The sequence below is a fragment of the Coccinella septempunctata genome, chromosome 1 (assembly GCF_907165205.1).
Source record: "Coccinella septempunctata chromosome 1, icCocSept1.1, whole genome shotgun sequence".
Classification (NCBI taxonomy): Eukaryota; Metazoa; Arthropoda; class Insecta; order Coleoptera; family Coccinellidae; genus Coccinella; species Coccinella septempunctata.
In genome coordinates, this window is record NC_058189.1 from 55,083,045 (window position 1) to 55,099,852 (window position 16,808).

A 16,808-nucleotide genomic window follows, 5' to 3' on the forward strand; every position below is an offset into this window, starting at 1 on the left:
CTTGTCAAAACATTTTTGGGTTTTAAATCAACGCTATGTTGCCCGTTCTACGTAAAAGTTTCTGTTATTACGTATTTTATCACAATGTCTGATCTCTTCGGAAAATATGTGACGAACATAATTGAAATTTATACAAACTGATTGAAGGCATACCAAATACCAGTTATTTGCATGGAAAATACAGGCGATCAGTATAATATCATAATATGCACTAGCTTGAGGAGAATTGATGTTCGCTTTCTTCTTTGGCTAAAGTTTGAATACGTTACATCAGTTGTAGATTTCAAAAATATTAACCCGAAGATAAAATGCATATGTTGCAGTGGTTGGGAATGGGTATCTCCCGAAGGAATTAACAGATAATTACAAGAAAGTTAAATTCTTCAACAAAAATCATCTTGCATCAATATAAGTAAAAGGAATTAAAGGAAGTTTCAATCAAGATGAACTTCACCTTTGAACAAAATTTCACATGAATAAACAATTAGCAGGACAACTGGCGCATATTTGTGGCTGTTCATCTTAATGCATTGAGATAATAATAATAATTAGGTATTTATTGGTACCTTAAAACATTTACAATGTACTCGTATAGGACAAGTCAAATGAAAAATAGAAAAATCAATTTTCGGGAACTTATTTTACGATGACATTCATCGAAAATCCTGTAGTAAACTTTTCGCATTAATTCACTCAAACATAAAATTCTCAAATGCCACCACTTTTTTGGGTCTCCCAATAGAAGGAAATTCTTTGTCATCCTCTTCATTCACAATCTTTCTCACTGTGGAAATATTCAGCTGAAATATAAGTCGTTTAGATTCAGATGAAACATTATATAAATTCTTCATTCTCTTACATTGAATATGTTCGCTAGCGTCTGACGTATTGTGGATTTTATAATATCAGGGTATAACTGTTTGAATGAGCGTACCTGAATTCTAAACAGCACTTTCTAAAGCCCTGTTTCTTTTTTCAATTACTTTCGGCATTTTCGTAAAGATTAGCAGTTGGTTAGAGTTTGTAGCAACGTCTTTTCGACTTTAACGACAATTCATGTGTGCCAATTTCCGTTCTAGTTTTTTTCCATGGCCAATCTCGAAAGTTTTTTCATAAATTTCACATAATAAGAAGGATGACATCAAATTCCAAGAATTTCTACTAAGACAATCTCAATGAAATTCGTGTGTTGAAAGAGACTATTCACTACACAGGGTAAAAAATTCAATCCCATACAAGAGTTATGTTTCGAAATTGATTGCTGAAAAATAAATGTTATTGAATCCTTACAAAAAAAATCAACACATTCTTTCAAATATTGTCTCCATAAATATGCTAAACGCAGCACTTTCTAAAGCCCTGTCTCTTTTTTCTTTCAACATTTTCGTAATATTAATTGATATTAGTTGTGGCAACGGCGTTATGACATTAACGACATTTCATAAGTGCCTTACTCCGTTCTAGTTACAAAAACTTGAGAAAATTATTTCATGGCTAACCGACTGCTAAAATAAATGTGAATGCGGTATAGAATATTGTATGAAATATTGTCTACCTTGAATTCATAGCTCTCAAAAATATTGCCTCGAAAATAATTAGGATCCTAAAAAATAACTCGAATTGAATTAGGGCAGATAGAATTATTTTTATCTTCTTTTTTCATTTTTCATCCAACCTCTTTCATCAATATAAAGCTGAAATAGTTTCACAAAATATGAATTGTGTTGTCGTAAAAAAGATTCGACATAACATATACAACCCCTGCCGTCCGACCATAAAGAGGGAAATGAGGTTGACGGAGGAAAATGAAACTAGCTTTCCGGGAAATTCTACCCGACTTGAGGGCAGAATGGAAACGATAAATAAATCAGATTGGTTTGTTGGTAAGACGGAAAACTCGGAAAACGTTTCGATTAGCCAACTAATGGTTTTGCAATTAGCAGCAGAACTTGAGACTGATCTGTATACGGGAAAGGATAATTTTAGCTCGTAGAAGTTGTTTTTTTAGGTTGGAGTGAATAGGTGAATGTAGTGCTGCGATGATTCGGAAATTTAAGTGTTTTGAAATTGATCCTTTTATTGGGAGTTGACTATAGGCTTCGTTTTGGCATTATTTATACTGATACTATCAACGTTTATATTCAATACCATGAGTGAAGGATTTGAAAAGGGGAAATCAGATAATCAACCTAAAATAGCTTAAAACAAGGTCTTAGTTGAGAAAAATGAACAATGTCGTTCTTAAATTTTTTTCTCTATATAAAATATCCAAGATGGCTGAGAAACAACCCCTAGAAGTTCGACACAATTTCATTCAATTTCAAGTGCGGGACTGTGGAAGGTGACTCCGGCATCGCAAAAACGAAACAAAACATAAACATATGGCTGGACAATGAATGGTTCAGTACCAAGTTCAGCGGATTAGATGCATTAGGATACTTTTAAGAGAATCATAATTGTTGTATCGTGCAATTTAGGCTGAAAAAAAAATGTAGAAAATCGAGGAAGTTTCTTGACAGTGCTCATGTTAGATATGTTGAAAAAGTACTATGATGTATCACCATTTCATCCAATTTTTACGACGATTGTTGGAATGTTCGAACAAGAAGATTGTGATGCCCATTGTGAAAAACTTCGTGGATAATTTGGACGAATTATATTGATGGGGTTTTGAAGTAATACTCTATTTTCCACACTTGTGTCCTAAGTCTCTTCTGTGAGTTGGTATCAAAACGAGCCATTTCTTAAAATCGTGTAAGTTACTAAAGAATAATGAGAACTATTTGGCAATCCTAAGTTTCCATTTTCATTACCACGTAAATATCGAACGAGCCAATGTCCTAAACGGAACTACATGGTCGAATCAGGAGATAAGTTTTTCACAATGATTTGCGATAATTCAGCTAAAATACGGTCTAGGGTTGTATTTCAGTAATCATTTTCAATTTTTTTTTCAACTTTGTCATTTTGAAAGTTTTGTATGGCCGATTTTTGGTGAAACGCTTCATTTTGTCCAGTTCTACCTTCTGTTGAAAAAAAAAGCCCCACCTTTATATACAGCCTGTATAATAGAATATAATGTTGATATGAAATATTGTAGGAAAATGAATATGCTGAGTTTGTTTTGAATGAGCCTGATTCCATTGAAAGAGATACTCAAGTGAAGGCAAAAATTCAAGGCATACTGCCATACTGCATTAGATATATAGAGCGATTCAAAACGAAAGTGAAATATAAAAACTTAACCTAATTATATGACGATTGAGCCTTGCCTCAAACAAATGTTTTTAGTTCACAAGGTACCGGGTGTGACAGTAAGGTTCGATATACTGATAAAAAACACGCGAATGTTATCCTTTGATAGAATAAACCTACTTGTTCGAAAAAAAACCGAAGTTATCTCGTCAAAATTGGTATTTCAAGATTTGAAAATTGAATTTTCACATAAAAAGGTGACCTCCGCTTCATTATTACAGACATTGGTTACATCTAGCGCCTTCTAGGAGCTACATATTTCACTGCTAGGGTTGCATATTCCAATTTCTCGCAAAAAACCCAATTTTCATTTTGCGTTTGCCAAAATATAAATGAGAGATAAGAGAAAAGGGAAAGAAATAAGATGACTTGATATTGGATATCCTCTTGGACTGAAAATTGAAGAATTTGCGACATCAATTCTGGTGAATTCAAGTTTCATCTAGAAAAATAAATCCGATATTTTCATCCGAACATTCATAGTGTAAAAATTTCCTCAAGAAAGAACTTTTTACGATTACCATGAGCAGATTTCAAATTCAAAGTAGCAATTCCTGATAGCTTTTCTTTGCTTTTTGGCAAAAACTTTCCGCACTTCTACAGCGTAAAGATTAGCAGTTGGAAGCAACGTCGTTTCGACTTTAACGACATTTCATGTGTGCCAACTTCCGTTCTAGTTACAAACACTTTTTTTCCATAGCCAATCTCGGAAGTTTTTTCACATAATAAGAATGATTACATCAAATTCTAAGAATTTCTACTAAGACAATCTCATGCAATAGTATATGTATGTTGAAAGCGACGGATCACTACACAGGGTCAACATTTCAATCCTATACGAGAGTTATATTTCGAAATTGATTGCTGAAAAAAATGTTATTAAATTCTCACAAGAAAAATCAGCACATTCTTTTATATCGTTTTACGGTCGATGCTTCAGCTCAAATGTTCATTCCGGAATTCCATAAAGTCTAAATGAACAGAATCGAGTTTTTTCATCGTTCGAACAACACCCTCAGAAAGCCATTGAACCAATTTTCCCCAGAGAATTTGAATATGATGGAGAGTTTGTAGTTAGGCGGAATAATTACAGGGAACGAGAGGTTCAAAAAAGTAAAGAATATTATTTATGCAAGGTGGAAATATAAACAGGGGGCCAAATTATTAGCGGCGGGTTTATTTTATCGGGAAAATAAGCGAGGCTGAATCGGCTTCAGGCATCAGGGAGGCTGCTCAGAAAGAAATTGGCTTTTTAATTGAAACTGTGAAATAACAAGTATATAGCGACCCAGTTTATATTTCTTTGATGATATTTGATTCAAGGCGTGGTTGGGGTGGAAATATTACTGAATAGCATTTTCTTTGTTCAACTTGAAACGACAACTTGCGAGAGTTTTTTGGTTATGGTCATGCTGAAGGCAATCAAAGGAAAGAGGCTTCTGAATATGAAGAGGTGGTATGAAATCCTCATCCTTACTAATATTATAAATGGGAATAGATGTCAGATTTCGATGGGAATTTTACTATAGTGTAGAGAATTTATCAGATTAGGTTTGCGTGTAACATCACCCCTATATAATGACCCTATACAGGGTGGTGCAGATCGTAACCAAGAAAATTTAACCACGTATTCTACATCAAAAATAAGCCCTAGTTTGTCATATAAACATATGTCGAGAAATGTTTCCTCTCCGAGATACGAAGTGTTAACATTATAGAAAAAAAAATTTTTTTATTAATAACTTTCACACTGCTTGAAATATTTTTATGAAATTTGAGAACTAGGTTTTGAGCGTCAAGGAGCACTTTTTGCATAATATCATTTCTTTTCTATTCTACCAGTGGCGTCCGTACTGCAGCGAGACTGAATATTATCAGATAAAAAATGATACGCCACTGGTTTTTCCGACAATAAAAATTACTATTTAAATCCTTATTCAATTTGGAGCAAATTCGGTCACTTAACTTTTTGCTGAACGAGGCACCGTTTCCGGTTAAAAAAATAAAACACATTCTCATGCATGAAGAAATCGCCAAAATTTGATATAGCAATAAAAGGCTTACTACGGTTTTGTAGCAATTTTCTAAGATTAGATAAATTCAACACACACCCGCTATTTTTAGAGTGTGGTTGTTAATGCTTATTTTTTTTAGTTACACGCTTCGTTCACAAAAATAGTCTTATTATTATTATGTACCTTCCATATCAAATTTTGGAGATTTCTTCATGCATGAGAATGTGTTTTATTTTTTTAACCGGAAACTTTGCCTCGTACAGCAAAAAGTTAAGAGACCGAATTTGCCCCAAATTAAATAAGGATTTGAATAGTAATTTTTATTGTCGGAAAAACCAGTGGCGTATCATTTTTTTATCTGCACATGTTTTTCTGAAGCTTCTTCATGCTTCCTTAAGCACAAGGCTCATAAAGGTGAAGATTCCAATCCTCATAAACTGCTGGAAACACATTTTCTCGTTTAGTGTCAAAGAGCGGCGAGATTACCTTCTGAGGGACATGTAACACTCACTCTTTATGTATTCCATCAAATGATTGGATAGCTCCAACATCATGAATACAAATTGAAAAAGGCTGTGAAATCTTTTAGGCATAAAGATCCAATCCAATTCATCACCCATGAAAACGATGTACACAGTAGCGACTCGGCTCAGTATATATTTCCCATCGAATGGGAGACATTTCAACGAATTATTTCTTTTTCAACTCCCCAACAGCAGAACTGAACGCGGATTTTATTGGGTTAGAATGGAAAGATCGAACAGTAAAATGGGTTCATCTCCGAATATGGGACAGCGAGTTCGAACGTATTGCCCAGTTACGCCATTGGGATGGAAAAAAATAGGGCAAAATGAACTGCGCTGTGGCGAATATACGTTCGTATCCAGGCTCTATTTCCAGAGAGTGGCGGCTTTTTAGCCAGGCCGTGTTTATTCTGTATTGAGGGGCTACGAAGGAATTGAATTTCGGGGAACAAAGTCTTTATTCAGATGTTTTCAGTTAATTCCGAGGCTTGCTACGTTGTCGTTGGACTACAAATAGAAAACAGAGGGAATGTTGTTTGAAGTTAGCATTTTCTCGATTTTGCGAGAGGATGTGGGGTCTTTGGAGTGAAAGGGAGATATTTTTTTAACAGAGAGTACTCATCCATTGATAGAATTCAGTAAGCTACAATTTTTTGAAAAAAAGATTATATGGATTCTATTCTACATGGCTGGGCATAAGTATGAAATGAAATTGATATTTCTTCAACCAATATCTCGATATGAAAACTCAGCTTCATTTTCTGGCAATTAAATCGAGTGTTTTTTTAACCTTCTAGCCGCAACTCCATCCAATCGTCTTTTAAATGGTAACATATACCATGTGTGGGCTCCTTGAAAAGCTCAAGGAAAGTAGAAATCGGAACACAATCAACGTGCTTCAGCGACTTAATTTCAAACTATTGTTTGAGAAACTACACTCCTGGGCAGAAAAATCGGACAGAAATTTTTTTTACCAAATTCATTTTGAAATAAATTTTCAAGGTGTGCATCGAATTTGATCATTTTGTTTTCTATCTGTAGCCTATTTCATCTAGTTAATCACCTGATGTCGATTCTGCAGGAATTTCAATTGAAATTGATGGTATACAGGATAGAACTGAAAGTTGCAATTTCCTCTAAAATTCTGAACACCCTGTGGAGGTAATGACGGGTCTCTTCGTGAGTTTTTGATGCCTGTTGATGAACTAATGCAAAAAGGCTACAAATAGACCACAAAATAATCAAAATCGATGCACACCTCAAAAAGTTATTTTAAAATTAATTCGATGAATATTTTCTTTGTCCGTTTTTTTTTTTGTCCAGGAGTGTATTAATTTAATCTTTTCCTGAATACTTCCTTGTTTCTTCTGATAAATACAAAATTTCAAAAAATAAAGATTTTATGGTAGAATTCTATTATCCTCAAGCTTTACAACGAGCACACACATGGCATATGTTTCCATTGAAAAACTACTGGTTTCCATTGAAAAACTACTATAAAAGGTTGAAGACGAACACCCAAGTTTATTCCCAGAAAATGAGGGCAATTAATTAATTGACCGATATTCTAAATAATCCTAATAATTTTTTGAACAACTGATGAAATTTCGTTTATTATGATTCCATAATGAATTAGATACGCTCCAATTAGATTCTAGAAGATGTAAACGAGGTATAAATCTCTTTCTATAGAGAAGCGGCAACTAAACAATTTGAGAGAATATAATTAGCGGAGATGATCTGTCTGTAGCAAATTATCTTGATGATTTCTAATACCTATCCCATTTATATAACGAGTATCAAGGGTTCTCATTATTTTATTTCAATGACTTTATTGTTACGGGCAGAGAAAATTATCGTTGTTACGTGAATAACAAGGAAATATTCCACAGTTTTACCTCTAATTTAGTTAATGAGAGGAACAAAGGGCTCGATTTTTCTTTCCCTAAGAACTTGATTATAGGCTAAAAAATCATGGCTGATATTCGGATTCAATTTATATAACGAGTTACAAGATACAAGAATTCTTCCTGGATGAACATCGATCCATACAACCTTCCATTTCTATTTGTTCAATACGACCTCCTCAATCCGTCATATTATGTTGTGTTTTTCGCAAAAAAATCCATTAGATGAATGGCTTGACATTTTGCCACATTTATGGGAGGGAAAATTATGTAACAAAAGTGTCCTCTCAATTATTAGTAGGTCACGAAACGAATAAACCTAAATGTCGTCGTATGAACATAGCTCGGTAAATCAGTTGAATTCTTTCTAGTTGAAATCTAACAAAGAGGAGTTGGGAAAATTGTTGCATTTTGTTAAAAAGTATCGTTTCTCATACTCCGAAATGTACTTATTTATCAATATCGATTTATGTACGTATTTATGAATTTTATAGTTTCTTTTCGAACGTGTCACGAGTGTCATTTACATCCTTGAATTCTGAAATAATTTGGACCTCGAAAAATCTCATCTCATCAATCGAAAAATATTTCATCAAATGAGTGTAAGAATTTCCCGAAAAAAAACGACTATTTATAACTGAAGAATTCAAACCATATACACCTAATTCTCAACATATTCTTAAGACCTGATTAAAATAATTCAATTCAATGAGCATGAAAAAGTGTATTTTCAAATTTATCAATATAAAAATACATACCTTCTACGACGAGTTTGTTTCCTGAACAGTTGATTTTTAACTGGATACGACCACGGCGTTCAGTGTGGTCGCAACCACATAGATTTGGCACACTTTCTTCACATCGTTTATGTACATTCATATCACAAGCTGCAAAAAAAATTATAAGATAATGTGCTAGTTGATGGTAGAGAGAGGTTGCAAATTGGTGAATGCGCCGGTCCCTATAATTTCTTACGTATACTTGAAAATTCAAGAAAATATATACAAATTTAGATATGACAAAATAATCTTTGGATAAAACATTACTTGTCTTTGTCGAAAATAAAAATTTGTAAATGGTCCAATGAGAATTATTTTTTTTGTGAATTTGTAACTTGGCGAAAATAGGTTATCGATTTTGTTTCCATTATTTGCCACATTAATTTCAAATTATTAGCGTTTCCGAAGAGGGAATTAGAAATCTTTCCAAATGAGTTGAGACACGCTATCCTAATCCAATTCACAGTAACGTAATTAGTCATGGATATAGGTACTGCAGATCTTTTCAGCAGGAGTTGAAGAGATTAAGCAGTTAGTGGTGAAATTCGATAATTACACCCTAAAATGCCTTTTGAGGTGAGGTTATGTTTGAGGGTGAATGCTTGTTATATTATATGATATTATTGGAAATTACAAACAAGCGATACGCCCCCTCGTGTCAATTTTTGTAAATGAAAAGTTAATGCTATTCTGTTAGTTTACATCGAGGAAAAGAAAATTTTTTGGTGTTTCAATAAGAATTTTCATAAAAATATATCTTAATCTGTTGAAAATATCTTAATCTATCTCGTGACAATGGGGACAGCTTAGTGAAGTTTTCATAATTTGCATACTTTGAGCAAATATTCTATTACGATTTACTTGTAAAGATGTCAGTTTTACTATTTTCCACGATGAAATGAACGTTTAGTCAATGTTTAAGGACATGTTTCCTCCTTATAGCATGGTAAATTTTTCGTACATTTCAAATTGGTTACGAAGAATAGAAGGTGAATTGACTAACCTGGATGTATAACCTCAAAATTAAAGGATTTACACAAGTAGCTTATACTGTTTTCCCCAGAAAAACATAAAATTCATTCAGAAAATCATTTCTGATGTCCAGTTCAACTTCGACAAGTTTTCTTAGCATCAATGTTGCAATTTTAACCTTGTACAGGGTGTTTCATGAGTCGATGGCCATAGCCCAATGGTGAATGCAGCTCATTCAGGCCTTTCAGAAAACTTGCTTATTTTTATCCTAAGGCTATTAGTTTCGGAGATACGGGGTGATTCATGAATATTGACCTAAATTTGCGATAGCCATAACTCTGGACTGCAAGGTCCGATTTCAATAAAATTTTATGGGTTTGTTCACTTCAGAAAGCTCTTCCAAACGGTTCATGAAGTATCAATATTTTCAGGGCAGTACTCAGAATAATTCAGAATCTCGGCAAAGGACAATGAATATTATCACCGAAGGAATAAAAACATGACCGCATTTCGGAAAAATGACATAAAATATGAATTCGTCCGGTTCCTATTTCCTGGTGACAAGTGTGCCATGCAAAGTGAAAATTGAATTCCTAAGAATAAGCTATGTAGTTTTTTATGGCAATAACGAGATTTCTGTAAGGCATGTAAAAAATATAGATTTTGGGACTTGAATGAAAAATCATAATATTCTGAGTACTGTCCTGAAAATATTGATATTTCATGAACCGTTTGGAAGAGCTTTCTGAAGTGAACAAACCCATAAAATTTGATAGAAATCGGACCTTGCAGTCCAGAGTTATGGCTATCGCAAATTTCGGCCAATATTCATGAATCACCCCATATCTCCGAACTAATAGCCTTAGGGGATACAAAACAAGCAAGTTTTCTGAAAGGCCTGGATGACCTACATTCACCATTAGGCTATGGCTAACGACTCATGAAACACCCTGTATATAATGGAGAAGGCAAGATATCATAGTTATGGCTCTCCCAATCAATTTCCTTCTATTATGATCGTGAAAAGAGCCAAGAAGTTCAGATTAAAAAATCTTGCTCTCTTTTATCAGCTGATTCAGAACATAGTCGGAATTTTTTCCATAACTACTTGTACTTTATGATATTTATAGACCTAAAATTGATAATAATTAACACATTTGAATCCAGTTTAGACAACCAATCTTCAAATTTGAGAAAAAACTACTATAAACTGAGAAAAAAGGATTTATTTGAAGAAAATCTCAAAATCCCCTTCAAAAATGACAATGACTGCATTAACTTTTTACTTCGAACTGTCATCAATATGTCGCTGCAATCTACATTTGAATTCCCAATAGGGATATTATCCAAAAAATGATAATACAAGGTGCTCAGAAGATTTCCTGCTGTCTGTCTCCTGCTCTAAACGCCATTATGCCACACCAGTGTCTCTGAGAATAGAGAATGTTGGCTTGGTGACATCCAGGATATCTATGGTGAGGATCGAGGTGAGGATAAGATGTCTAAAAACATCTTAGGTGAGGATCTATTTCTTTCAATTTTGACATGGAACAGTCCAAATGTTTCAAGCACCCTGGAAACTTTTGTGCAAAATTTACAGCTTGACTCAGGTCTATTTCAGATGAAAACTTCCGCATCTCACTAATGACTAGGGCACTAGATTATCGCTAGGAAAAAGCAATCTATTCCCGATGGGATTCCCGGTCGAAATCAGTGAAATGAAGAGCGAGATCGAACAGATTCTCAATTTCCGAACTCGTTGCTGCTCGTCCAGGCCGACGTGTTCCATTAGTGAGCCTCATCGTATTTTCCCATTAAAACGCTCGTTTTCCAGAACGACTTCATAATTTCACTACGTCGTTACCTGGAATGTTCTCCCTATACCTGTTGCGAGAGTTGTAGAAATCATTGTCATTTATAGCCGAAGGCTGAAACTTGTCGTTGCGTAAATCACGTCCTAAACAGGACTCTCAAACGAGATGGATTTTAAAAATGAACATTTTATAGGATACGAGAGTTCAAAAATCATTTAGACTTAGGAAGATTAATGTTCTGTGCTTGAACTGAGCTTCTATGATTGGGAATTCAAATGTAGATTGCAGCGAAATGGTGATGACAGTTCGAACTGAAAAGTTAATGCAGTCATTGTCATTTTTGAAGCGGATTTTGGGATTTTCGTCAAATAAACCTTGTTTTTCCAGTTTATAGTTGTTTTTTCTCAATTTTGAAGAAACTGGATTCAGAGGTGTTAATTATAATAAATTTTAGGTCAATAAATGTCATGTAGTATTTATGAAAAAAATTTCGACTATGTTCTAAATCAGCTGATACAAGAGAGCAATATTTGGTGTTTCCTAACTTCTTGGCCCTTTACCCGATCATAATAGACGGAAATTGAATATAGAGAGAGCCACCTCTATGTCATCTTGCCTTCTTCATGAAATGAATTATGGCAATTGATGCTAAGAAAACTTGTCCAAATGGAACTGGAAATCAGAAATGATTTTCTAAATGAATTTTGTGTGAATGTTATCCAAATTCATATGTATATTAACTTACTAGGTGGAAGAAGTCCTCACTGGGGGAAACAGATTTGTTTTTTGTGTAAATCCTTTTATTTTGAGGTTATATATCCAGGTTACTTAATTCACCTTCTTTTCTTCGTAACCAATTGGAAATGTACAAAAACTTTACCATGCTATAAGGACGTGATACATATGTCCTCAAACATTGACGAAACGTTTATTTCATCGTGGTGAATAGTAAAAACTGATTTGCTTTCATTGATTAATATTGTTTTACAAACTATGAGCCTTTTTAATGATAGTTCTAAAAGTTTCAAGGAAATATCTGTTGAATAGACTAAAAAGGAGTGCGGGAGACTTGACCCATGCTATGGTCGGGAGACATAATCAGTAGTCTAAGTTTCCCGTACTCAGCTTAAATAATAGTTTGCTTCAAAAAAAGACAATTGAATATTATAAATAAATATAAAAAAATATACAAAGGTTCAAAAAAGTGAAAAACATCCCGCAAATAAGTGAGAGTGACTCTGAAATAGAAAATATGTTTAGTATTTCATACGTTGATATATCTGATTATGAAAACCTTGACATAGACAATCGTTGGTCATTGGAAATTGTTTTCTTTCAATGTTTTTCATGATAAACAAACTTAGGTGATTCTCGCCCTTTATTCAACTCTCCCATGGGTTAGGGAGACATGAGCCAATTTTCGGTTCGTAAAAAAAGAATTGCTGTATCTTATTGAACAACCAATCAAACTATAATCATAATATTCACCAAGTTTCTCGTTTCTTTAGGTTGAAATACAGGAAAAATAAAAAAAAAAAATTTTTTCGTTGATCTTCAAAAGGGTGTAACTTTTCCGGTGGGAGGTTTTTCAAAAAATTTCATTGCGAATACCCACCTTAATTTTCACAAATCACTCCTTACATTTTTTAGGTGTTATTCAGATACAACCTATATAAATAAACGAATATTGAGATTGAGGTTGGGGCATTGATATTATTAAAATGATGACATGCCTCAAATTCTCAAAATGGAAGCAAAGAGAACACAAGATAAGTACTACCTTCAGATTAGACATAGAACATCAAATTTCCATTCCCAATAGGACTTTTCGAAACAGCTGACTTTGACAGGACCATATCAAGTTTCTTAGAAAATTATATTAACTATGGGTTAAAACACCTCTATTTACTTTTATAACCCGAATATTAGAATGAATCAAACTCAGTTTCATTCAGATTTCGAACGATTTTACATTGAGATTCAAATTCCAAATAATATTCCAAAGTGAAGCAAAAATAAGAACTTTGAAAACGGTATAATATTCCTCTTTTTACAGAATAAACAATGATTGTTCCAAGAGGCGAATAAATTGTGTCAGCGTAAATCGATTAGTGGTTGATAGTTCTAGAGGATGTACAGCAGCAGAGCATGAATCCAATTTCCTAGTAGAAACCAAATTTAATCGGGTTCGTGGAGATGGTCCCATAGATAAAAGTCCATTGTTTGTCTCTTGAACGTTTTGGCCATTTCGGAGGTTTTCTATCGTCATTATTCTTCGTCGCGTTCAGGAAATATACTGAGACACAGAAAACAGAACACCTAGTAAATTGGAAAGAACTTCCAGAAATATACAGGGTGTCCCAGGATTAGTGGGAATAACTTTGGATATAGGTTCAGAAAATTAAAATAAGACGAAAAGTTTTCATGGAGGTACGTCTGGTAGCTTCGTTGCTTCATTGATTCAAAAATGAAGAGTTGATTATGGATTTATTCAATTTATACCCCGAAGGGCATTCTGAGTTTCTCGCTTTTTTTTTTCTCTTTTTTTTTTGTTGATTTTTGTCACTTGTACTCATGATCATTAGTTAAGTTCGTAATCTTGTATCGAATTGATCTATGTTCTTATAATTTCTGTAATTTTGTTCGTTTTATCTGAGGATACATTAGTGGGTTTTTGTACCTGTTTGTATCCCCTTGTGAATAAATAAATAAATGTGTTTCCGAAGCCATAAGCTGAGGCGCAAGAGATTATTAATTTTTTTTTAATTTTGATCGATTACTTGTCTAATCCTAAGACAAATAAATTGTAGTAATGGATTCATTGATAATGGGTGTTCTGTTTTCTACAGTTCGAAAAGAGGAGAAGTTTTCGCGGTTTCATTATAGCCCCTATTATCTTATCTTATATTTAATTGGTTAATGCCTCGTGTATGTTGTTGAAAGCAACGTTATCCATAAATTTGTTAATCTTCCCTTTTGTGATGATATTGATCGATCTTCAATTATCGCACATTAGTCAACATAGTTCAAGTGCAGTTATTGGGCCTGACAAAATTACTCACATTGGAATAGTTAGGAAAGATCATTAACCATTTGATGAGCTCACCTGTACATTTCATTCCTTGGTGGAGCACCCCGTAGAGTAACGATCCGCAATGATCGCAGAAGGTCGGCGAGCCATAGGTATGTACTTTGAAATTGTGGCGTGTCCGTGTATCCTAAAAAAAATTATACGATCAAAACATCAAATATTTAAATGAACTATTTTATCGAAAAAATACCAAGTATGCACCATTTGTTAGAGAAAATGACTTTTTTCAATTATTAGTACCTATGTTGTAAATATTGGCCTCCCATTGCCCCATGGGCAAAAAAATCGTATGACTAGTTTTCAAGATAGGTGTCAAGGTAGTCCAGAATGAAAATTGAATCTTTCTGCTCAAAATTCATTCAATCCAGAAAAATATTTTCCAGCATGATCGATATTCATCAAATTTCGAAAGAAATCTTTATATATATTTTAATATCTACAATATATCAGACGGTAGCGAACATATTGAATGTAAGTGAATTTAAATAATGTTTCATCTGAATCTAAACGATTTATATTTTAGTTAAATGTTTCTACAATCAGAAAATTTGTGAATGAAGAGGATGACAAAGAATTTCCTTCTATTGGGAGGCCCAAAAAAGTGGCATTTGAGAATTTTATTTTATGGTGAACGAATGCGAAGTTACCTACCTACAGGATTTTCGATCAATGTCATCGTAGAATAAGTTCCAGAAAATAAATTTTTCTATTTTTCATTAGACTTATCTTATACATTTTAAATGTGTTAAGGGATCAATCGAGGGATCAATAAATATATAATTATTATTATTATATCAAAGTATTGAGAATAAACAGCCATAAATACGAGCCAGTCGTCCTGTTAATTGACCTGTCCTGATTCAAATTTTTTGTTAAAAGTTCTCCTTGCCTGGAAACTTCATTTAATTATTTTGACTTCCATTAATTTAAGATGATTTTTGTTGAAGATATAACAGAATATAATTATTCGTTAATTCTTTCAAGAGATACTCATTTCCAATCACTGCACCATAAGCATTTCATCATGGGATTGATTTTTTTTAAATCTTCAACTGATTTAACGCCTTCAACCTTCAGCCAAAGAAGATATCCAACATTACCTCTCCTCAAGCTACTGCATATTATGTGCCAATAATTCAATTTTCTTCCATAGTAAGAATAAATATATTTAAAAACTGATCTCTTGTATTTTCCATGAAGAAACTAGATTTGGTATGCCTTTAATCAGTTCGTATAAACGTCAATAATGTTCGTCACATATTTTCGACTTCATATTTTCCGAAGTGATTCAACATTGTGATAAAATACGTAATTACTGAGACTTTTACGCAGAGCGGACAACATAGCGCTGACTTAAAACCCAAAAATGTTTTGACAAGCGTCATAACTCCACATTTTCGTACTATACAGAGTGGAATGTGTCAAATGTTCATGGCCAACCGAGTGCTAAAATACACACCTCAAATATTTCAATTCAAATTTCGCGCTACCGGTATGGTAAATAGCTTGCGACATAGTCGTAACAAGGCACAACTAGTGGCGGCTCCATTTTGGCCGCCATCAGAACAGTTCGGGAGTGAGAGGGTTGAACGTGATTTTGTTGTTAGGAGGTAAGAAATTGAATAATTTTTGTTTGTTACACTGTCTGAAAAGTTTAATTTTAATAGTTGCGTGGTCTTATTTAGTTTTATTGCTTTCATTGATTGATAATGTCTTACAAACGATGAGCCTTTTTAATAATAGTTGTAATAGTTTCAAGAAAACATCTGTTGAAAAGACTGAAAGCGAGTGCTGGAGAGTTGACCCTTGCTATGGTCGGGAGACATAATCACAAAGATATTACACATGTGTAATATCTTTGCATAATCAGTCATCCAAGATTCCCACACTGAGCTTCGATAATACACTGCGCAAAAAAATTAACGCTCATTCTGAAAATCTCAATTTTAATGAAAGTTAAGTCTACATTGACTTTATAACTTATTTTTTATGTTCTCTCGGGAAGGTTTTGAACGAAACAACACACATTAAATGGAAGAAAAATTCAGGATTTCACCGCATCTTATGTGAAAGAAGAGAAATGAACAATTTTCAAAATTGTGCAATGCTGATAAGTGATTTAATACTTGTTATTTCCACCCCTTGCGTTAATTACAGCTCGGCAACGACGGTTCATACTCAAAATGAGTGATCTTAAAATGTTCTGACCTAAGCCTTCCCAGATTTCTCCGAGTTGGATTCCTAAGTCATTAAGAGTAGCTGGATGATTTTCTGAACTTCTCATCAGCCTTCTATTGAGGTAGTCCCAAACCTGCTCAATCGGATTGAGATCTGGACTTCTTGCTGGCCATTCCATTCGAGAGACTTCAACCTCTTCAAGGTACACCTGAACGATGCGCGCACGATGGGGTCTGGCATTATCGTCCATAAAAATGAAAGTTTCACCAATGT

General features: G+C 33.9%; 1 protein-coding gene across 1 annotated transcript in view; it reads right to left on the reverse strand.

The window, feature by feature from the left end:
- The window catches only part of LOC123313277 (protein kinase C, brain isozyme-like), an 82,365-nt gene that overhangs the window by 28,392 nt on the left and 37,165 nt on the right, over positions 1-16,808 (reverse strand). Inside the window, exons 4-5 of the mRNA XM_044898099.1 lie at positions 14,373-14,484; positions 8,460-8,588 (exon numbers count right to left, since the gene is read on the reverse strand). Of these exons, the coding sequence (XP_044754034.1) occupies positions 8,460-8,588; positions 14,373-14,484 (241 nt within the window). The remainder of the gene's footprint in view (positions 1-8,459; positions 8,589-14,372; positions 14,485-16,808) is intronic.